We start from the raw sequence: 25,788 nt of genomic DNA, 5'->3' as shown, positions 1-25,788 counted from the left end.
CAATCGTTATTATTTTAATTAGTACAATTAACATTTAATTAACTTTCGATAAACAATATAAAACTATATCGCGTCAATCATAAAGTGCATATCTCGTGATTATTCCGCGATCGTAAGTACCGGACAAAGTGTCTTGCGGTCGTTAAGTATACGACTAATTATAATTAATTATGTTTTCGCGAGTGAGACCATGAAGAAGGAAAGAATGAGCAAGAGAAGAAAAAAAGGTTTGAGCGATGGACCAACGACATGTGCGATAAGTAATTTATTTATCATTTATATAATGTTTAAAATAGACATATTACTATGTGAGTACGTATTAATATGTGATATGTATGTGTGTGTGTGTGCGTGTATTTATGTGTATAATACGTAAAATATTTCGGCAATAAATTATGAATAGATTGGAATTCGGCTTTCGCGACGTATAACGCGCTATTGTTTACGTTTTTTGTTCATTGACGTATTGTTATGGTTCGCACAGCAATACTTAAATAGTATTGTAATGGTGGGAGACGCGTCATTAAATTCCTTTCTTACTTATTGTTATCATTCGTGCGGTGACACTCGAATAAGAAAGTATTAATACAAAACGCTCCGTTCTTTTCTTAAACGCGGAAAGTATTAAGTTTTAACAAATAATTTGCTATGATTAATACGACAATTTTATGTTTTAAAAACAAGCAGTAAAACAGTCAAATCGCAGAATTGCAGATTAATTAGCATAATAAAGACTCTGTGAGATATCACTCAAAAGTTTAATAAGTAATTCATCTATAATTTGAAATATTTGTATAAATTCATGTTTCGTATATATATGTTATACGCAAAAGGATTATAAGGTAATATTTAACATAATTGAATATATATAAAATAAAAAAAATTTTAACTTATATCTTATTTTATTTATAAGAAAATATAAAAGCACATCATTGTTTTTTTTCTCTTCGTTATTCTCAGATACATAATGAACAGTTTCTTTTGAACTAAAAATTCAAAAAATAGAGATTTATCTGATGTAGCATTTCGCGGTTGTTAATTTAAATAATGACTGAATATTTATAATTTATAATTATTTTTTCTTGTTTTTTCCAATCTTCATATTCTTTCTATAATTTATTTATATATATATCTGTATAAAATCTCAATAAAATGTAAAAAATATATTAGAAGATTAAATACTTTTTTTATTAAATATTTATTAAAAGAAGTTGAAAATTATTAACAAAATTTTGTTATTAACTTTTATCTTAACATTTCTTATTCTCAAATATAATAATCTAACGTTATATGTATACAATTTTGTAATATGATATATATATATATCATATTACAAAATTATATACATATAATACCCTCCTAGGGTGTAACCTTGGCGTGGTGGGAGGGCATAGTACCCGGATGGTACCTTAAGGGCCTTAAAGGCCTCCTGAGGTTACTGAGAAGGGGAAACCAAGCACCCAAACGCCGTCGTCGCTGTCATCGTGCCGCGGACGGCTCGTCGTATCGTTAATGCTGTCATCGTGCCGCGGACGGCTTTCGCGGCGTCGGTTCCGTCAACGTGTCGCGGACGGTTTTCGCGTCGTCGCGTGTCCATACTGCATTGCCACGAGTCGTACAATGACTCATATGTGGCACGCACATCTGTGGAGGACTTAGTGCGTTGCCTTGTTGCTCGTCATCGGAGCGTACGAGCAACGAGAGAGTCGCGTAACCGCATAACCGCGTTTTCGCGTCGTCGCGTCTTCGCGTCGTACTTCTATCCCGTTTTCACGATTCGAGGATCGTACTTCGTTGCCGACTAACTGGGATATCTCTCAGCGTTGCTATCGGTAATATATTAATACCCTATTAATATAATTAATTTTATATAATATTAGGTAACGTTAATACAATATTAATGTTATATATATTATATAAATATTTATGTATTAATAAATTTAATATATTAATGGAGACGCAACGTTAAAACGCCTCAGTATCGCGGCTGAGGTGAATGCCGGCCGCGTAGCAACGTATGATCGTGCATAGTATAGATGCGACGATCGCGCGGTTAATCAAGAACTTCGGTTCGAGAATTGGCTGTTGGGGGCACGCTCTGCTTCGACGAACGGTTCGGCCCGAATCGGTTAGAATTCGATCGATTTTTGAATCGTCGTTCTCTCATCTTGTACCGTCTATCAGCTGTACTGTATCGCATTGAGGACAGTTGGCTGTGTTTTATTAGGTTCGATTTTCGCTCGCTAGAGAAGCTGATTTCTCATCTTCTAAGTGATCTAAATTGTGACACTTAGGACTTGGGTATCTTCATTCTCGACCCGTCTCTCAGCCTTATGATAAGCGTAAGTTTCAGTCTGTATGATAGAAACTTGGTGGTTCTCTGTGATCGTTCCTAATAAAGTTCGAGTCGGCCCTCGGTGAGAACAAGCGCGGGCAAGAATTGAGCGTCGATTCCATCAATCGATTTCGTCTTCTTCCTTTGCTCGCTTAACCCTAGCTCGGAGTAATCGTGAATTCCCGACTTGTCGACTCGCAGTATGATTCTCGAGTGAAACGGGGTTCGATCGTGCCGAAATTCGAAAGTGCGGGAGTTTCGTTTAAAGTATCGCGCGTAAAAGTGCGGAAGTATTTTTTAATAAAAGTGCGGGTGTGCCATTTAAAGTATCGCGCGTGTGAATCTACCTGAGAGGAGGAGGAGGCCTAGGAAAGGCATCGAGCAACAGTGGAACAACTTTGTGGTAAGTAATTTATTATTTGTATATTTATTATTTATTAGTTGCGTACGTACAATTTAAATTAAACAATTAATCGCGTAATTTGTGATTATATGATTTAAACAAGAAAAAATTAAAGAAAAAAGTTTTTACTTTTAGATTATAGCTTTTATATAAAATTATTAGTTATTAGTTTTTTTTTTCAAAATTTATAAAATTATTTTATTCATCAAGTTATTATATACATCGAATGTAAAATTCAATGTATTTATGATAAATTTTTTTAAATATTAATTATTTTGAGCGCTACTTTAATTTGAATTTTCTATTTATATGTTATAGATCAACGTAGCAACCCTGACATCCTGAGAGGAGGAGGAGGCCTAGGAGAGGCATCCTGCACCGGCGGAGCAACCCAAGGGTGAGTATTTATTATTCATATATTAGTTATTAAAAATTAGCAAAATATGCACATTAATTTAGTCTCTTTATTTGAATAAATTAAATTAGAAAAAATTAAAAAAAAATTTTACATAAATCCTATAGAGGTTTTTTTTGAAAAAGTCTTTTTACAATTTATAAAATTGTTTCATATTTATATAAAGCTTTTTAGTATTGTACGCATCAAATATAAAATATTCCGCACAAAATATTAATTATATTTTACTATAATTTGGATTGTATATTTTTATGTTGCAGACAACGTAGCCTCAAGACCAAATCTCCGCTGTTGCGCATCAGTGCCGGTGAGTGATAAATTTTATTTTATTTTGAGGTGACGGATCCGTAGATATTGTAGATTGTAGATTGTAAATAAATCCGTTGCCTCAAAATGGATGGGCTAGAACAGATGAAATCAAATAAATTTTAGTAGACTTTTTAAATGTACATTAAAACATATTAGAAACATAATTTAAAATATATATTAAAACAAAAAGTTGAAAAAAATATAAAATATTTTTCATAGCCCATCCATCTTTATTATCATATCAATTGACAGTTTGTCGTGCATCGTTTTACTATAATAATATTTAATTATTAATATAGTAATATTTATAATAATATGTAATTTATTTTAAAATAAAATAAATAAAGAAAAATTTATGTACCTATCGTATTGGTAATTTGACGATAATATTTAATTGATTTTAATAAAATAAAATTAAAATATCGTTACTTCAATCAATTATTTAAATTTGATTGACAACTTGGTATTAGATTGACTGAAGTAAAGTTATATTAAAACGATGCATGACAAACTGTCATGTCATAAACGAGCATAAAATTATGCTCGTGTATCCCGGCGACAATAATTAGCCGGCAACGGAAGGAATTTTTTTCCTTCATCGACTTCTGATAGGAGTCCGTCGAAGCTACATCTCTGGTTCGATGTAGCCAGAATGAATATGGCCAGGATCAACAAAAGGTAGGTCCAACTGGCCCAACGGAAGCAACATACGTACATTATTCTATCAGGCTACGCATGTAGGATACGCGAATAGAACACGCGAATAGAACACGCGAATAAGGCATGCGAATAGGATACATGATATGTTTTTTATAATATGAGAAAAGCGAGATACTCGTTATAACAAATTAGTTTATGTAATTAGTGACTGAGAAACTCGTTAAAACAAATTAATTTATTTAATTAGTGAATGAATTGAACTATTAGTAATAATAAAAAATACATAAATCAATTCAAATATTGATTACTTGTTATATCGATGTCCTTATTTATCGACAAAAGCAAACATGCATTAGAGGAATTAATCGTCTTTATCTCAATAATAAATTTTTATTTAAAAAGGTGCATTATATAATAATACTTAATTTGTTTATTTATAAGCAATTAGTAAAAAAATAAAGGTAATTGTATCTAATTAGTAATCAAATCGATTTCCGGCATAGCATCTATTAGTCTAGATTAGAAGAAAAAGTAAGTGGAAATTGAGATAGTGTGAGATGCACACATTCTCGTATGCCGTCGTACGAGATCCGAATCGAAGTCTTTCCCACAGGGCTACAGGAGACACTTTCGAGATTACTTTCCAATCTATCCGAAGCGAATTGATCCAAAAACCATAAGGCATTTCCTGTCCGTTGCATTATTTTCGCCAAATGTCCAATCGCAGTGAGAGCCGATGAAAAATCGCTTTATGCAATTTCAGAAATTGATTCTGTTAGACTGATTGTACCAATCTTCAACATTTGAGTGAATACCAGTCGCGTTATTTTTAACGGGATACAATCAATAACCGAAAAAGCTTGTGGAAAAAACATATATCTCGTTCGTCCATAAAGAAATAGCGATAGTTTTGATGAAAAGCACTTCGTAACGTAATATTTAACTTTTGCATTAAAAAAATTAAAATTTGTTTAATTATTATATTATGTGGTAATATTTGTATCATATTGAGTAATTACTTTATATTAAAAAATATTATAACAAAAATGACTATAAATATAATTATATACATTTAACACACACACACACACACACACACACACACACACACACACACACACACACACACACACACACACACATACAAAGATAAATACAATAAGAAATATTTTTACAAATATTAATTTTGCGCGTATACGCACAAATTTAGTTTAAGTATCTGTATCTGTGTGTTATAATTTTTATATAATTAAAACATAAAACATCATAAGAATAAATAGTGCGACTGGTATAACACTCAATGTATTAATTTAATTGGTTAATGAATTAAAGCCGAATTGAACATCAATTTTGATATTCGGGATATCCGTCAGAAGTGTTCTGAGTATGTTCGTATTATCAGTAATGGTCGCTCAGGGGTAGAGAATGGGAGACTCTACTAACTTCCGCGAGTCGATAATGTCCCATAATTAGTAACTCCCAAAATGTCGATGTAAGGGAAGATACACATAGTGTGATACAGTCATTCTGAATTTGCCATATCGAGAAAGCAATCGTTATTATAGTTGCCATCAAATTATTTATTGTCATTGTCACTAGTGTTCATTAACAACAAAACAACTGCAATAAGCCTCTTAATGATTTGGTTTAGTATCTCAATCTAAATTCCTAGATACGGCAATCTAACTTTCAAGAGTAGACAATCACGCTATGAATCATCTCCCAGTCACATCGCTACGCCCATCTGATCCTAAGAAGGGAGAAAAAAAAATAAATGGTATACAAGCTGATTGATCGTCCTTGCCATGCGTCTCGAAAATTGCTGACCCCGCTCATTTTCTAGCTCTTTTTTTTTAATCGCCAGTCATTTTCTCGCCGACTGCATCAATATGTACGCACACGTAAACGCGTTTGTCCGTTTGCCCGCAGCGGCAATCCTCAGTTGAAATATACAGCTGGGCAAAATGCCGGATTTGCAAAATCGCATGGACGTAAATAACCGCGAAATGAAACGCAGAAAACCTGTTTGCCAAAATCCTCCGCTAAAATCGATGCGCTTTGTTTTACGCATCATGTGTCATTCGAAGAGAAAGATAACAAACCATTAAATAATAAAACAAATTTTTTGTGTTATAAATTTAAAGCTAAATTAAAATTTTACTGTTAAATCAAAAGTTTAATTTGATTGTTCACTCACACATCATTTATTAAAATACATATTTAATACGAAAAAATAAAATGTGACAAAATATTATCTTCTTTTAGTAATAATTTTTTTAATTTTCTTAATAATTCTTTTAATCTTTTAATTGTTCGTATTAGCCTTTTATTAATCCTGTGAAATATTTTTGGATATAACGGGCTTTTTTACCTAAATTTGTTATTTCTATTTTTTTTAATTTTATTTGCTAACACCTTTATGCAATCATAGCACGGTATGTAATACTTTGATCGTGACTAACAAAAAAAGAATTAGAGAAAAAATTGTAGTTCCAACATTTCATTTCAACTATTCATTTCAAATAACTTTGAAACCAGGCATATTATACTAATTAACATAATACATAAGCATTATGTTAATTAACAATAAATACAATTAATTAATATAATAAAACAGCTTAATCTCATGTGTCACAGGCTATTTACCGCTTTTAAAAGAGTAACTTTTACAATATCTATTTGCAAAATGTATATGAGATATATTTTATAATATACATGAAAGCACGTAATAATTTTAAAATTCTATTAAATATTTAAAAAATTTAATAATATTTAATTGATAAAATAAAATATTAATTTCAGTTACAATATAATAATTTTTCTCTTTTAAATAGTCTAATTAAATTTAGTCTAAATTTTGACAATAGATAATATAATGTTTTTTATTTGCTATTATATTATAAACATCCATAATTTCTAATATATTCGCGTAAAATATATTTACATATAGTAAAAGATATCATATTTAATCTCAATTAATTAATTATGATGATATAAAAGTTAATATAATTGCAGACAATAATTTCAAAGACAAACGCTAGATTTATTTCCTTTTCAATTTCACATTATAAGACATATATTATTTGCAATCATTTAAATATTCTCTTTCATATTTACAACAGATGTACAAATATTATTTTTTTTAATTTTGATATTTTATCTACATATTCAAATCAATCCAGAGAGAATGTGTATTACATTTAATGATAAATTAATATATGTACGTTATATGTCATATGTGATATTTATAATAATTAATTTTATCCAAAATATAGCTTATCTGCTTACAGTAATTGCAAATATTCTCTCGAAGAAAATATAAAACATAATTTATTTCTCATAGAGAAAGAAAAAAAGAGCAACAGATAATATTTTATTACTTTCAAGTAAAATAAATGAATATTGTTTGTATTGCGATAATAAAAGATATTATATCATCGATTTATAGTATATTAATGGTAAATATAACAAAATATTTGAAAATTAAAATTAATATAAATGCGATATATTTTCTATAAAAGTTTATAGTTTCTCATTCTCATATTAATTTAATTATAAATTGATGGAAATATTAATTATATACACACAACTTATTCTATACAAATATAAATATATTTACCAATTAAATAAAGAAGTAGATTCATTAACAAAAGAATCCATTAACAGTTCGTGTTAATCAGAATTTCGCGGATGCGCGGATATAATTTTATTTATTAATAAAACATTTAAATAACATATGCATATGTACCGTATTATCTTCAATAATGTCAAATCAAATCCCTTTCGAAATTTGTTATTTAATACTTGGTAAATTTATATACATATATATAATTATAAAAACATTAGCGCTTGCGTACGTGTATAAATAATTAATATGCTACTTACCTTCGCAAGAAGTTTGTATTGTTTTCAATACTTCCTCTTTGAAAAAATATCTTGTCAAAAAAAAATATAACAAATAAGAAATCTGCAATCTATAAATAAAAATATATTAATAAAAATATAGCAAAATTATTACAAATAAAAATGCACATTAATTAGAAAGTAATATTTTAGCTTATTCTAAGGACTTATTTATTAAAAAATAATGCTTGTATAATGGCAGTCATCAATATTCGATTTATTAAGATATACAGGCCGACAGTTCCACTATCTATATCTAATCCCATCGGTTCGTGTTTCATCCGAGGCAGTGCATGTGGTACATAAAAATCGTTTGACATAGTGAAATCGTCGGACATGTGATACATTAATAACATTATCATAACTTAATTTGAAATATAGCTACGATATCGCGCTGCAGCCTCATTTGGTATTCTATTGAACGACGTCATCGCGTACGAATACCGTCTCTCTATATCATCTCAAACATTATATAATATTCACAACACTCGCCTCTACATTCGATTTAACAAGCGCAGCCTCGAGTCATCCTCTCAAAGATGACGATCCAGACTGATCACAGCACAACGTATCTACAATATTTACAGAATTAACAGGGAAAGGCGCATGGCATTTCACATCCGTTTCGCTTGAGATCGAACGATGATGGCAATTGATACGATCAGGTACAACGTAAGAAGAGATTCAAAGCGTTTAAAGCGTCGCAGACAACATTCTCTACGCAATAATGTGCCTGTGTTAAGCGCACGCGGTTCGCGTAACGCGAAGAGACAGAAGAACGAGAAGTGGAAAGCAGGATTTGCGCAAATATAAGAGTTATATATATTTTCGGAAATGCCAATCAATATTTTCAGACGAAAATAACGTTTCGATATACGTCACACGTACATTAATCTATATAACAAGGATATACTGCATTGCGTTACCGTTCTCTAATTACGGCCGTGCGTAACTCTGTACTGTGATAAAAATCGCATCACACTCCGTCAAAATGTTATAATCGCGCAAAAAGAAGCCACGAAGCTCTCTGCGTCACCGTCGTCGATGATTCGAGGCTACTTGATGTCTAGCGTTAATATCTTCCCCGTGACACAAAACCTACGAATTTCCCTTGAATTCTCTTAACAATCGCGTCTCGCGAAACGCATGCAGGATCATACGCTCGGATTATATGCACGCCTTAATCAATCAAACAGCTAATTACGAGATTACCGAGCAATGCGACTCGATACAACTACAATCCATATGTATATGTATATATATATATGTATACATATAAATATGTCTATATATATATATATATATATATATATATATATATATATATATTTTTATTTATTTATATCTCTGTTTAGCATTTTATGCGTACGTATATATATATATATATATATATATATATATATATATATATTTACTGAATACAGTTCTCTCTCGTGTTTCCCTCGTGATATAAAAACGTGAGAAAGTATATCAAAATTTTCGCGAGGACTTAAAAAAAAAAACAAAAAAAAAACGATTAAATAGCATTTATAATAATTATGGAAAAGGGGAGATCAGTTTCGTAAGTTACGGCTAAAGTATATGACCGTTTCACACTGCATATCGGAATTCGATAAATGAGTGAAAAATACATGAAGAGAGTAAGTTTCGTCTAATCGAGTAAAACGTTACATCAATAGACAACCAATGGTGGATCGAGATATTTTTGAGAGCTATGTGTGAAGGAAATTTATGGAGATTCATATCAGAATAATTTCGTTGAAGTCGCGCATAAGTGTTCATCGATGTATGTATCTGTATTCGAGAGATATATTCACAGCTCTTTTATAATCTAATACTCTTCGATTAGTAGAAAAGGAGAGGCAGATACATCAGGCAGTAATTCTCAGTATCTTGAGATGACCTAATTTTACAGCGAAAAATCTCGATATTTTTTCCGCGGATTAAGTGCATTCCAATTTCTAAAAATATTTAACAAATGACGGGACGTTTTTCTCGATATATATATATGCGATACATTAAAAAAAAATTTTTTTTCAAACGCGAGAAGTCTCGTCCATATAAAAGAACTAATTGCAGGAGAAGAACGACACGATTCAGTGACACACGAGCGCCAATCAGTCCAGAAAGCCTAAACCGCATACTTACACGACATACTATATATTCATATTTATATATATATTATTCATATTATATATATATATATATATAATATCTTTTCTCTTTGCCCTTTCTCTCTTTGTATAAGTTTAGTTTTAGTATGAAAATAATTTTATATAAGCGCGGCCCGCTTCGTCACACTCGTCCATCACTTGCCCGGAGACGGCGTACCGGAAACTGGTAACCGCGCGCGCACCGGCCGTCTCCGGTCCGATCACCGACCAATAAACACTAGAACTGGAAGCCCCGTTCCCGCGACGTGAGAATCACCTTCTGATAGCCGGAAGCAGCAATGACAGGAGGCTGAGAGAGAGATGAAGAACGAACTGCGCTCGATGAGACACGCCCGGGCTCTGGATGTCCGGCAACTCGCCCGGTGGCCTCATTGACGCCGGGCCGTAGTCCCTATCGTAGTCTGAAAACAGACAAAACAACGCTGCGGTTGTTCCACTACGAGTACAATGGGTTGATTACGCGAGAGTGAGATGTGCGTTAATATGGCTTTTATTCGAATAATTTCTAATTCAATTGCGATGTAAGAAAGAAAAGAAAATAGAGGAAAAAATTGGAATATGAGATACGCTACTCACACAACATATGAGATGCTACTTTATATGACGAGAAATTTTTATCAAATTCTAACGTTTATTATCGTCAAATTTTTCATCAAATTGAGTGATACAATTATGGGAGTATCAAAATAAAATTACCACAAACTTAACGTTATTCTACTGATAAAAAAATTTGTGTGCACTTTCAATGATATAAATACAAATATTATTAACTATTATATATTCTAATCATTTTTATCTTTTTTTTTTTTTTTTTTGAGAATCTCGATATTTTATATAAAAATTACGTTTTTATCTTATATTCCTCTATGTTTTCTTCTATAAAATTGTCATTGATTTATTATTTCTAATATGCCAATGACTCTATAGAGACAAGTGTGTAAAAACAATTAAAATTTTTTCCTTTAGTATTCTCTGTATAAAATACATCATTTTAAAAATTATAATGCACGTATAGATATTTCTTAAAAAATTTATTATTTATAATAAATTTAAATATTATATTAACTTCATCCTTATTAATGTCTTTATTAAAGTTTTTATTTACAATTAAACATAAATAAACTCTCTCTCTCTCTCTCTCTCTCTCTCACTTCTCTCTGCGCAAATAATATGCAAGTATCCATCTACCGCGCGTTAATTATGATAAAGTATTGTATGTTTAACAAAGAAGAATATAATCTTACATAATAAAAGCAGAGAATGCTGTGCTAATAATAAAAGAGAGAAGCTTATTCATTGACCGAAAGTTAATATTCTTTCTCTTCGGTTTCGGTTAATGAGACTGGCCGCAGGGCGGACGACCACGCCACCGGAATATCGTTCCCACTTTGTATCACCGACCGCGAACATCACCACCGTCGACACCGCGCTTCGGACGAACTTCTTGGTCCTATTTTCACATAACGCTCCGCGCCATAACCGTCGTTTGCCAGCCGCGCGACGTCCGTAACAAATAGTTTGGTAGCGCTTGAGCATACGCGAAAATCGTCAAGCTCGGCGGCTCATTTCCTCGGTGGTCTCGTTCTCGTCCCTGCCAGTGTACAGGCACGTACGGTAACGAGCGGATACGGAAGATAAATACGAGGAGTTGTTGCGGATAATGCGAAACGAGAGAAAGGGTGAGATGGGCATCCCTCCCTCCCTCCCTCCCTCCCCTCGACGCTCGCGCGCGCGTCCGGGAATTAAATTCGAGCGAACTCTCGGTTCTACCGGAATTTCTACGATGCTCAACTCGCGCACAAATCCCTTTTTAACGAGATAAAACCCTCGGCGATGAGGAGTGGCGGGCACAGGAGAGAACGCGGAAAGGGTAAATTCATTTGAGATTAAATATATCCGACGTCTGTTAAATCGGCTCTTATCAGCCGTTACCGTCAAAGAAACGCCGGATGAAATGTTACTGGATTAATTGTGGCGCCGCAGTAATTCGCAGATGCGCCTTGCGAGCTTTTTCATTTGTTATGTAGCTAAAAGAGCGATGAGACACCGGTGAGATACGTAGCCAAGAGTTGCTACGCGAAGCGCATCATGATATATATTGAACTTCCGCAGCTTAACATTTAAATACCTTGAAACTTAATAAGATTTTTTTAACAAGTTTTCATTCAGTACACAAAAAAAAATAATTTTATCTTTTAATAATAATTATATATAGAGTTATTATATAACAATAAGAATAAAATCAATGGAAAATCTAATATCTAATAATAAAATATAATATTTAATAATACAATTTTATAAAGCAGGAATTTTAATTTTTAATATATTTATAATGACAAGTCTATATATAAATAAAAAAGATGAACTTGTACATTAATCTAGAAAAATTACCGATAAATTTTGTATGAGATATGATATTCACGTATATTAAACACATGAAGTAGATCAAATAATATGCAAACGCGTCAGTTATTCGAAGAAAAAGCTCCATTTTATTCGATTAAATTCACATTTCCTGACGCTAACTTTTATTGATTGTCTGAACTTTGATAAATGAATTGAAGTCGAATCAATATCGCCACCTGTGGCACTAATGTATAGTTAGTAATGTTACAGAAACGTATATATCAATGACAGTAGACCATACATCAGAATGTACGATTATTACCGCGATAAAACTTCACCCCGATTTACCTTAATGACTTTTACCCACGGCATTATCAAATAATTTAGGATCTGTTCCCTTGTAACGAGTTGCATTTATTAATAGTGATAACTATTTGACTAAAGCGAAACTTTTACTCGTTTTGTTAGTTCCAAATTATATTATAGTTTTCAAATTATTTCAGCAAAATTTTAAAAACATATTACGTTGATAATCATTATAATAATTTGTCCAATAATGAAAAAAAATAACAACATTTTTGGAAAAATATGGATAAATTAATAATTGAAAAAATTGGATTATAAATATTATATAGCAATTAACCAATGCGTCTAGTTTGGAAGCATTATTATCTAGTGTCCGTGTTTTGAGTATTTCAAATAGAGTTTGATTTTAAATCGAATATATATTTTTTGTAGAATTTTTTTCTAATCTTTAACAACCAGCCTTCGCGATAGAACGTTTAGAAGGATATTAACAAAATTTGTTCTCTCCAAAAAGTCGGAATGTAACGACTCGAGAAAGTGTCTGTTTTTGCCTTTTTCCTGGCACCGGCGGATAGTCGCCCCAAATGCAGGGCGTTTCTCGAGAGTAGTTCATCGTGCGCGCCCCTTGGCTTGCCCGCCAGAAACGGACGTCGAAACCGCACGTTCGTTCGGAAAAAGTTATTCCCACCTACCAGTAAAATCCACCGTACGTGACTTTCCGCATAGTCCGCGACAGACGAACCATTTTCCAACACTTTAACAACTTCTTTAACAACTTTAGTCTGTACATTCAGTCTTATTATTGATTATATTCCGATGATTTTGAAATTACTCAAAGACTGTCCAAACATTTGTCATAAATTTATGCTAACTCACTTTTGTTTAAATTAAGTATAAAGTGATAAATTTTTAGAAGCTATTATTTCTCATTAACAAAGCAATTTACATATACAATAATATCACAAATCTTGTTTATTTGCATAAATCAAATTTTTGTAAAAAATGTCTTTTTTTTTCTCCATTTTTTTTTTAATTGGTCTAATCAAAAAATATTTGCATTCAAAAAAAAGAAATAAGTTGTAATAAAATGAATCATTTTATGCAATTTGCAATTCCACTAATCGCAACATTTATCAATTATTTTTCAATAGCAGTAAATGATTAACGATTAATCGGGAATAATATTAACCGAACAGAGTACATAAATCACAATTGCAAAAGACGATACGCACGAAGTCAATCGATTTTTCAAGGAGGAAAGAAAAGGGCGAAAAAAAAAAGTATCGATGGAGTTTGCCTCTCTCCATTTCCTCTTTTCCACTTTCTGATCCCGGAGGCAGACGGCCGCGAGTCAACGCAGCTCGTTTTTCATTAATTGAAAGTAAACTTCAGGAAAAGAGAACTGGCCCAACGCTTGGGGGAATCTTTGAACAAAGTCATTTGAAGTGAGTTTTGAACTTGCATTTTGCCGCCAATCTCCAGCAGCTGGGCTTGTATAATATAAGGAATCTGCGAAGAGTTCGAAGTTAACGCACAAAGTCTGCCTTTCGTAAAGATCGTGATTGATAAAAACTCCACAAAAAACAATCTATTTAGATATATTCAGGCGCCAAAACTTATTTTGTGCAATCATTATTATTTAAAATACATTGAATTTTCGTAGTAAAATCATAAAGAGCAGGAGTTCTTTTGTATTGTTGTTTGGAAAAGTTCACTGAATACGCTATAGAATAATATATCAATGATTAGTCTCAGAAAAATTTGAAATTTGAGGATAGTAAATTTGTTTAAAGATTTTTTAGAAAAATGTTATGAAGGATATCTTATAATTCCGCGCGCAGTTACTCATATAATTTGTAATGAAAGAGCGACTAATTTGCGAATATATAATTTTTTTCAGTAATATTTCAACGAAAAAAAAAGATAATTATTCGAACAACACTTTTCAATATAAAGTTTTATAAATTTGTCGAAGTTGTGTTCTTTAAAGCTAAAATTAAGCAAGTCTTAAACTTTTCAACTTCTCCAATCATGTACAGCGCGCTTAGAATTGCAAAAAATTTCACACGATTATCAATTTTTGCTCAATGAGCTGAAAAAAAACCGTGAGTTAATGTATGTCGTTTTCGCTTGATTTTACGATAGCGAAGGGATAGCCACAAAATCCTTCTCGGTCAATAAATGGGACCGTGTAACGTGACGAAGTAATTCGCTCGCGGATAAAGTGGATCACCGAGCATTGCCAATTTAGTGGATTTTCTCTCTTAGGATCTTCCTGGTACAACGTTGACGAGGTTTTAATTACGCTAATTACTCGAACGACACGGCGGTGTCGGGCAGAACGTGTATCGTCGTGGGAAATACCTTGGCTCTACGCGGGGCGTGTTAAAATAGATATTTACTGACCTGGATTTCGCCATTCCTCGACCTCGTAGTCGATAGGTCGTGGTCGTGATTTCTGGTTACCTTTCCTACCTAAAATGCATTACACAAAGGCGATTTTATACATTGGTGCTCTATACGATAAGCTGCCGCGGACGAGGAGTGAGAATGGATGGTTTTACTTAGGAATCGAAAAATAAGTGAATTCTGTCAGAAGTTTCGCTCGATCCTAAGGTAAAACGTTATTCTACCTTATTCGATATCCGTATTAGGCGCTTCCGGTGGTTTAACATAATGCTATATTATCGCTCGATTTAAATCTCGTACATCGCATTTTTCTAACCGCTGCCCTATATTACGTGTACTTATCGTACATATGACAGATACAGACACAGTTTGAAGAGGAATTTATAAAATATTTAGATGACATTACCATTTTTGTGCGGTGACGTTGCATGATATGGCGACTGTGTTGTAGACGTGGTCGATGGAGCTGGAATTTCTGCGCGTCAAAATAAATAAGTAATATATTTCAATATGTAAATACGTACAAGAATATTGCGTAAGATTGCATTCAGGCGCTGACAGTTGTGAAACAATATTGAAGATGGGCATAAGTAGTGTTAGATATTATGAGGATGCAAAAGTTTGTCAAGTTTTACGACAAGTCTTTACAAACATGCAATGCTGAGAGACGCATCGGAGCGGCCTACATGAAATTATTTTCGTTTGCATCGTCGTTTAAACTAAATAAAACTTTCCTTCTACCTTCTATTAACATTGTCAAGAAGACAACGCATTTAACGCGGAATAGAAAGACTTATCATCAAATTTCACAAACTTTTCCATCGAACTGTTTCTTTTTTTTCTCTCTCCATATATGTATTTTTGTATATTATATAAAACTGGAATTGTTTCACACACAATTTATACACGCGTTAAAACATTAATTTATGTTTTATATAGTGATGTGTAAAATAATTTATATAAAACTCTTGTAATAATTATACTTATATGCCCAACAAATTTAATATGGCAATTATGGTTAATGCTTGCATAAGAAAAGTATGCGCGGCCTCGCCTGTCGCTCGTTAACGACGAAAGCTCAAATATCTTAAAGTAACTGACTATTGGAAACCAATTATTTCACCATTAGCGCGGACGTCGACTTCGAATAATCGATCTTAAATAAAGTGCAATTATATATTCATTTAATACTTTTCAATGCGTGATGCTAAATGTTTTTGCAAAGATATATATGTATATGTACTTCTACTTGTAACAAATCAAATATTATACTATATGTCGTCTTTTTGCGTGACTTACCATCTAATTTGATGTCGCCATCTGTTCCGCCAAGAGAATTTTGTGCGACACATTTATATGAACCAAAATCTTTCGGACCTACGTTTCTTATCTTTAGCATCATGTACTTGTTGTAACCGCTGTCGGTCGATACCGCCTCATACTTATCACCTGAAACAGAATTGCCTGTGCCAATAAAACCAAGTTCTCCGACTTTCATTTTAAACTAGGATAGTAAAGTTGCATGATAAAAAATAATCAAGTATCTGACGTATTTCATCTATCGATATATCAAGAATTGTTTTAATAACGATTTGTTTAGGTATTTATAACTTTTTTACTTATACATTCTGCACATAAACAAATTCTTGATATATTATATAAAGATATAAAGTTTTAATTTATTTTTCAAATAAAATAATTATTTAATATTTATTTATGAAAAATAATATAGCTTATCTTTTAGTTTGCAGAAATAGAAATTTATACATGTACAGTAAATTGTATCAGAGAGGTATGCAATAATTGTGAAAAACATATCACATTTGCATATCTGATATTTAAAATTATCAGACACTATTATATTGTCGAGATTCTTGTCCTATTATTGAATACTTTTATAATAATGAAAAGTAATATATGTGTTTAACAAGTTATATTTTCTCACAAAATTGAAGTTTAAATATAACAGTATCAGACATGGAAGAATTGCAGTCAACTTTTGATATTCTATTTTTTGTCGCATTGTTAAATATTTTTGAAACAAGTTGAAAGTACATGTATTTAAAAAAAAAATTGTTTTCTTGCAAAACCGGAGAGCTTAAATATAGCGTAGACATGCACTGTAAACATGCAACAATTGTAAAGGATATTTGCATATCAGATTTTTAGAATTACCAGACACTATCATATCACCGCGTTCTGTTGTCCAATAATTTATAGAATTTGGATAAGCTTCAGTATGACATTCAAGAGTTACGTCTTGTCCAATATAGGCTCCTTCCAATTGATTTGGTATTGAAAGCATGGGTGGAACTGTAAATAAGAAACATAATTTACTGTAATTTATATATATATATATATATATATATATATATATATATATATATATTTAATAATTACTATTAACAATATTTTTACATTTACTGTTATTTTTTGTTTTCACATATCAATAATATCATTTTTTTTAGAATAATATTAATTAATTAATTTATATTTTTTTACCAAACACAAGTATGGGCGCACATGTGTAAACACATATATATTGAATGTGATAAAGATAATGGTAAATTAAGAAAAAAAAGAAAACAAATAAAAAAAATATTCTGTTAAAATCAAATCAATCTAGAATAATATAAATCTATCAAATTAACGTCATTCATTAAAACAATATAGAAAATTTATACAAATATGTAAAAGACATTTTTTTTTTAAGTTGGTTTTGACGTCTAAAAATTTCAATGAAATGTTCGCAAAAAAGTGTAGTTAACACGCAATCCCCATTGCATGTAATACAATTGCCTATCTTTGCACCGGAGGTTGTCACGATTTAAAAGCACTATCTGAAAATAAGCATTTGCCTGCAGTTGCATGCAATGTAGACTGCATGTTAGTTCCATCGAGTCATTTTCCACTGATATTTTTGAAAGCGTAAAAGAACTTGTAATACAAAAAGATTTTTCTTGTTATTGATATTTATTCAATGTTTAAAAAAAATGATTTTAAATATATATATATATATATATATATATATATATATATATATATATATATATTGCATTTATCGTCATATACTCTGCATAAGGAAAAAGTTGTTAATTAAACTGTGATTCATATTATTATCTGGAACTATTGCCTTCAGTTGCCAATTTATATAAATGCTTCTGATTGTTTTTAAAAATATGCAAAATAGAATTAGTGTTTTAGAAATTTTTTGATAAAATAAAAATTTTTATATAAAATTTAAATCTTTTTTATAAACATTGATTCCGGGAAGAATACTTTTTTATTAATCAATCAACTTATCATTTTTCTAATAAATTTTAACGTTAGTTAAGTTTTTACTATTTTTTTAGTATCTTTTTTTAAAGAAAACATTATTTTATATGAAGACTCTCAATTGATATTGGTGTATCATAAATGCGAGGCCGTTCTTTTTCGATCGATATAGATATCCCAATATATCGTGTCATACTTTCGTCTTTTACGGACGGACGTAAATCACGATTTACTAGCAGCAGGTGCACTTTCGACAGAACTACGGAGGGTAGTTTTTCTACCTATCTCCTTTCCCCAACCTTCCTGCTGAGCTATCGATAAATCTATAGACTGCGAGCGAGTATACACTTTGATTGCACATCATTCAATACGTATTTTCAGAAGCGTAATTCTTATTTATCAAACTTTACATTGCGCATGCGTATATGTTTAAAAATACTACGCACAAGATTTTATAATTTCTAAATAGATATTAAAAATGAAGAGCATTTACTTAGCAAAAGCTAAATGCACATTTGTGTATATATTTTTGGCTATTATCGACATTTTTATCTCTATCTCAAACTTTAACTCGTATAATTCCAGACTCAACCTTAATTTTTTAATTATTTATTTCTATTCTAAAAAAAATCATATAAATTATTTTCTTTTACTGTCAACTGTCACTGGAACGATTTAATCTTTATATAAATAGCACTATAATCGTGTACTATCTATGATAAAGGCGGCTTAATACACTAAAGATAAAATTGCTTAAAAAAAACTGTTTGATGATATATCTTTGTAATAAACGATCGATATTAATTCACGCCACGCGTTAATAATACTCGCGCATTTATCATGCATCGCGCGCATCATCAGATCAACATCCGCCAGAGAATGTATAGCACAATATTCCGTACACCACAATATCTACGAAAAAATCCAAAGAGAAAATACCAGATCCGCATGGGCAGTGTGTAACTGGTCAAAAAGTTGACGCGATTCGTGACCCTCGTGCGAAATTGCCGTTCAAGGGTGGCTCGAATTCCTCGGACGATTATTAATATTTGTGCTTGCCCGCAAGGGGGAAAGGTAGACACGTAGAAGCGAGAAACTAATGTGGTAGAAAAGACGACGCGTTTTGCACCCCAAACTGAGTAAAACCCGGGGGGGACGGGTGGCGTTTGAAATAACTGCGCGGGGATAAACGGACGTATATCGACCATATCTAGGTCAAGTAGCTGTCCATAAATCGGTAGCTAAATGAGACGTTGAAAACCTAATGCATAGCGCATTGCGGGGATGTTTTTATGGATGAAGAACAAAAACTCTTCATCGAGTTGCAGCGATGATAATGTACTTCAAATGTATGTGTGCCTGTATTTCCTGTTTTAACTACTTTTACATAAGTAACTATATTTTTAACTTACATATAAATATTGCTGAATATTTTCTCTTAGATTTTATGGAATGCCAAATATAATTTAAACTATTTCACAGTATGTTTATATGAAATAAAGATAGATATTGTTTCTATAAAATAAAAACTGTGAATTTCTGGTCTAAAAAAAAAAAAAACTTTATTTAAAATATAATCTTTCTTTATAAATAATATATTATAAAATTATATTGTAATGTATATATGTGTGTTCCATCAAATCTAGGTGGCATAAAATTTAATAACATAGCACTTGTAGCGCCTGTTAAAAATTTAATACAACATGCGAAGTTGGCGCAATGTTTGTCGGGAGATTAATAAAAAGCTTATGAAAAACAATATTAGCGTAGTTCATATATCAAAGAAAACTAGTAGCTTTATTTCATTTCTAACGTTTATGAACCACGTCGAGTTTATTAAAAGTATAATATTTCCGACATCATACTTTACTGCTTCCAGCGACCAGCTTTTACTAAGTTACGCGCGCCTTGCAATCGGGGAGGTATGATAAAAACGGGTTTCTCTCCATCATCCTTTCTTATCATCTTTTCTTGCACAGAAAAATACGCGGGTATTCTTACGCGACAATAGTCGTTTCTTCCTGAGTTTTATCCCACTCTTATCATAATACCGAAGTGCATAGTATTACGATGACAGCGTGGTTTTCGCTAATGGCATATATATATACACGGAGGAATCGATGGTGTCAGTGTCAAATCCAGCGCTCCATAGAATGATATTGATGCAAAATCAATATAATCCAAAATGAATAAATCGTTGAATATTCTCATACCATATTCGCCTTAAATATATGTCAATAAAGAAATAATGAATAAAATCATATACATTTAATTTATTATAATTATATTAGTTATATTAGAGCCAATATAATTACAAGTTTATATTAGAACTAATATAACTGTTATGTTATAGTTACATATATAGTTATATATATATATTAGTAATATTGCAGTTATATTAGAATATTGGTTATCTGTTCTTCAAGAGAGAGAATTATTGTAATATTAAATATATTATAAATATATCACATATATATTCATTCACATACAGACATTTTAATCTATTTTTGATTATCCGACGCAATCCTTCAAAGTTTCGATTAGTTCAGTTTCGATACTTGCGCGTTGGAAAATAATTTCCACAAACTTTTTCAATCAGAGAAATCAATATTAAAATCGCTGACTTTGCAAACTATTGGTTTTATTTGAATTCATTAGGTTAATAGGCAGGAAGCTATTACTTTACGAATATTTTCATATGTTTTTCTTTCTAATCTGTATTTATAAATATATGTTAAATTTTATGAAAAATTTTCAATATCAATTTTTTAACATTTTATTAGAAATAATATCATGGTGAACACATGCACTTCTTGTCTTTTATTAGAAATGACATCCATTACGCAGACAATGTTTTAAGAAATGTTCGTGCGTACGATGAGAATTCTTTGATAATGAGAGAAAATTAGTGACTTACATTGTACACGCAGCGAAACTCGCTTGCTCACGGATGGTGGAACACCATTCGAAGCTATGCATAAATAAGCGCCCATGTGAAGGCGGCTTATCTTCACGATATGCAGCACTTCACCATCCACTACATTCACTGAAACATAAAATGTTCACGTATATTAGCATATAAACTGCAAAAGCTTTAGAAAAATGTATTTATTATACTATTTCAACACTTTTATCAGTTTTTATTATAAGATAAAATATTTGCAACTAAATTGTTACAAGGGAGAGAAAGAGAATACTGGTCATAAGCTTTATTACGAGATCTACAATTAGCAATTAGTTAACAATTGAATTTTAAATTAAACGATACTTTTTAATTAACACGTGTTTTGCGTTGTAAATAGCAGATTGTTGAAAAATCCTCCTATTATATTCCGCGCAAAATAATTATTGTAGAATGTATAATACAATTTGATAAATACACACGACTCGTCGCAGTTGTAATACTTCTCACGAATTAATAAGCGCATGGCGTGCCATGATAATATCAACATTATTTCGAAACGCGCGGATATCGATAATACCGACAAAGAAGGCAGCATGCACGCTGAAAGCGCGATGCGCATATGCGTTAAACTTTTATTGCATGTCGTGTGACAAAGAGCACTTTGCGCCTTCCTCCCGGAGAGCTATTTGCATCTACGCTGCATTCATTTCTGGCATGTTGGTTGATATGACTGGCGCAGATCGCATAAAGTAGAGATAGATAGGAAGCAAATTAAACTCTACAAAGGCGCAAAGAGTAAAGGCAAGTTACACCAGTACTTTGTCACAAGGCTTGCTTGAACATTATAGACATGTACGCGCAGAGGATCACATTATTGGCATTGATTCTGCGCGCAAAACTTTAATTATAATAATATAAAGACGAAGAAGAAAAATAGAAATTACATATTTGATAATAAATACCCTATATATGGAAAATGTCTCAAAAGTCACGTTTTTTTTTCTGCTATAGGCGCGATGATATGCAATCGATAAAAAGATACACTAAAGATTTTTAAACACTTGTATACAATAATGTTTATTATTATATTGTGTGCAGATAAATATATATACAGATAAATTATTATACCTCAAAGTTTCAGAAGATTACTCCGGTTATCCTCATATAATTCATGTCATAAACGATAACATCATACGCAAGCAAAATGCATGTTATAACTCAATGTGTCTTTATCCTGATTTCTAGAATGATTATACAGATAAAGTGCATCGACAACCACTATTATTGTAAAGCAGATATTGTCATATTAGAGAAACTGTTATATTTGAAGTAACGATCTATGCTATCTCATTGTCGCCACTCAATGGATATTGCACGTGCTATATAAATATATATTCTCTGCTTAGGTATAGAATCACCTGATTCAACAATGTCTTGCATATTTTATTTATATCGACCAAACTATCCTTTAACGGGCAAAAGATATATATAGAGAAATCTCTATTAATATTATATATTATGCTATTTTTTCATACTTAATAAATAACTCCTATAATATATGATAATTAACTGTTTAAATTTCTGTCTAAATTTAGATTGATATAATTTTAATAGAAGTAAAACAAAATAAAAGTTAGATTTTTTCACTATTCAGTTCAAATTAATACTTAAAATTTCAAGAAAATGCAAATGTAAATGACATATATTGCAATGAAAAACTTATTTAAAGTTTTCTTGCAATAAAATTAAAAGCATCGTAAATGGCAAGAAACTTTTTACGTTTCTTTGACTTATATATATAGAAGCAATAAGATATTATAAAGGCATAAGATGTTACAAGTTAATGCCCTTGAAACGCATTGTGCGTTTTAATGTCTAAGAATATTTTACGCCTTTTCTCTCCCCTTCTCCCTCTTGATGATTTTTATTGAAATTTAATTACGTTATTTTACGTGACGTGCAATACAAAAAGATACTACAAGAATCAATAATGCTCTTTAAATTGGCAGATGTAATAATATCTGTAAATTCGGATACACACACAAAATAAATACGCACATATTATTGCGAGCAGTTATTACATTTGCATACTATATTTATGCATTCGCTGCGTACAATTACAAGATATTAACGTCAGCTAAAATGAAAATGGCAAGCCATTAAATTGTGCCGGCCGTGCAGCTGAAGATTTCGCTGTTGAAAGAGAACGCAACACATATACACGTGATGCAACGATGAAAGCGGTGAAAGGAATAAAGTTGTTATCCAACCAGTAGTAGAACGCGAGAGAGGGTGCTGAATCCATGGTAGCCAACCCCGTGCTACAAGCTGCGCGGCAAACCTATCTATTGTTCCATAAACAATGCAGAGTGCCGGGAGATTCTGCCAGCGGGTCGCACTTTCAGGGGGTTTTAATCAAGTAGTCCCGCAGGTCCTGTGTCGGAACTACCCGCTTACCGGTTTAGCGGAAACCTTTAAAACTTTCGGCTTAATGGGAAACCGCAATATGGCTCGGCCGGGCGGAATTTCACGGCGGACGAACGGGGTGTGACGGGGGCGAACAAAGGAGAACGTGGACAATTATTATTTTCGGGCACGCCCAAATTTTATCGTTTTCCGTGCGATCGAAGTGGCTCAAATTAACTGCGCAGGGATCCGTTTATTTCACGGTAGAACGGCGATCGATGCCAGTTAAGATTAGAACACTGTATTATCATATCGCGTGAACTCACGCGTTGTCATGTCACATTATAGTATAAATAGCATCATTAATAAAGTTATTGTTGACTCTTACGGGATTCTCCTCTCGTCTTTCCTATATTCATTTTGTTAATTTTTAACGGCATTTTTTTCAATTTTTTTTTTAGAATTGAATATTATATAAAATATTACATTAATGCTTTTTTTTTCCTCAATCAATAATCTCGCCTTGTCTGTAACATATAATTATAAAAAAAACCCTTGTGTTATGGTAATCAATAAATATGTTTCAAAATTTTTAAGCGACATTATATATACATACTGTAAATGATGCAAAATATTTTAGAGCTCCGCCGTTTTAAGCCGTGAATGCACAGGGAATAGTGGCGCGCGCACGTGGAAGAATTCCCGAAATAAATTAACGTCCGTTTGAGTCGATGCCGCGAGCGCGCGCGCGCGCGCGCGCGACGTACTTTGCATAACGTTTCCCGGCGGCGTATTCTCAGCAGCGTAAAAATAAACGAACAGCTTACTCGAAGACGAAGTGGTAGGTTGGCCACCTATTTGGGAATTAGTACGTGATGTATTCCGACCCATAAGCGAAGGATGGGTCGTAGATATTTCATCCCGTTCCCCTTTCTCGTAGCCTTAAGTGCCCTTTTTCGCGTTATAACCGGGAGATAACCCGGGTACATTCATTCCCAAGCGAAATCCTCGGCCAACGATTATTGCCGCTAATGCATCCGCGAATGTTAGATCAGACATACGTAAGTGATTTCCACGTATTTATTACACTGGCCACGACGAAATGTTTTAACAAGAGTGACAACGATCATGTCAAAACAGCGTAATTATATGAAATGTTAAAAGCAAATACAATTTTAATCAATAATTTTTTAAATCTATGCTTTTACGTTCTGTGATCAAATTTTGGAATGTATAAAAGGGAGAATGTGTCAAACACATTTTTTATTATATGTGATATGTTTGTTCTCATAAAAAAATAAATAAAAAATTACTTTGCTTGATTTTTCAATGTAAAACGAACGTACAAGCATTTTTGAATAAATTCACATGTTGCATTTTTGTTTGTAAACAGACATATATAAATGTGTATGTGCATGCACATACAAAAGATATAAATATTTGATATATTTTTTAAATAAATACTTATAAATATTTTATAATTAAAAAAGACGAATGCTTATAGAGATATTGTAAAGAGAGATTGAATTAAAGCTTGTATAAAAGACGGTCGCGATGGAGAAATGAAAGGCGCTCATTTCTGTGCTCGAATTCAGGGAATAACAACGATCAATTGTCATGAACGATTGACGTCACCAAATTTGAAGGACAAATTACGTTTGCAGTGCAACATCGCGTAAAGCGAATGAAAGAGACGGGGCTATTATATCCTAGTTTCCAGCGAGAAATTTCTCAGATAATATTGACTTCGTGCTGAACGCGCTGACTTTACCAGTGGTTTGGAAGGCACAAAGGAACCTCAAACGGTAACGAGAAAACGTAACGTGCTTTCTCACCGCAAGCATTGGCGTACCACCCTAGCCATCGGAACGTTCGATACCGGTTGGAGCCTGATTGTATGTATGTGTGTTCGTTCTGGCATAGAACTGAGCGAGCGTTGGA

At 32.2% G+C, this 25,788-nt stretch overlaps 1 protein-coding gene across 6 annotated transcripts in view; it reads right to left on the bottom strand.

The window, feature by feature from the left end:
* Positions 1-9,395: 9,395 nt before the first annotated feature.
* LOC126857589 (lachesin) overlaps positions 9,396-25,788 on the bottom strand; it is a 155,252-nt gene continuing 138,859 nt past the window's right edge. For 3 of the 6 annotated variants that reach the window (XM_050607200.1, XM_050607203.1, XM_050607199.1), the window contains 6 exons: positions 21,454-21,582; positions 17,436-17,573; positions 16,560-16,724; positions 15,667-15,735; positions 15,258-15,326; positions 9,396-10,600 (listed from right to left, as the gene is read on the bottom strand). In XM_050607200.1, the coding sequence (XP_050463157.1) occupies positions 10,452-10,600; positions 15,258-15,326; positions 15,667-15,735; positions 16,560-16,724; positions 17,436-17,573; positions 21,454-21,582 (719 nt within the window). In that variant the 3' untranslated portion in view covers positions 9,396-10,451. The other 3 variants (XM_050607201.1, XM_050607204.1, XM_050607205.1) reach the window with 3 other exon arrangements.

The sequence above is a fragment of the Cataglyphis hispanica genome, chromosome 22, assembly GCF_021464435.1.
Source record: "Cataglyphis hispanica isolate Lineage 1 chromosome 22, ULB_Chis1_1.0, whole genome shotgun sequence".
Taxonomy (NCBI): domain Eukaryota; kingdom Metazoa; phylum Arthropoda; class Insecta; order Hymenoptera; family Formicidae; genus Cataglyphis; species Cataglyphis hispanica.
Note: the sequence above shows the minus strand (reverse complement) of the source record. Positions and strands in the feature narration are given on the sequence as shown.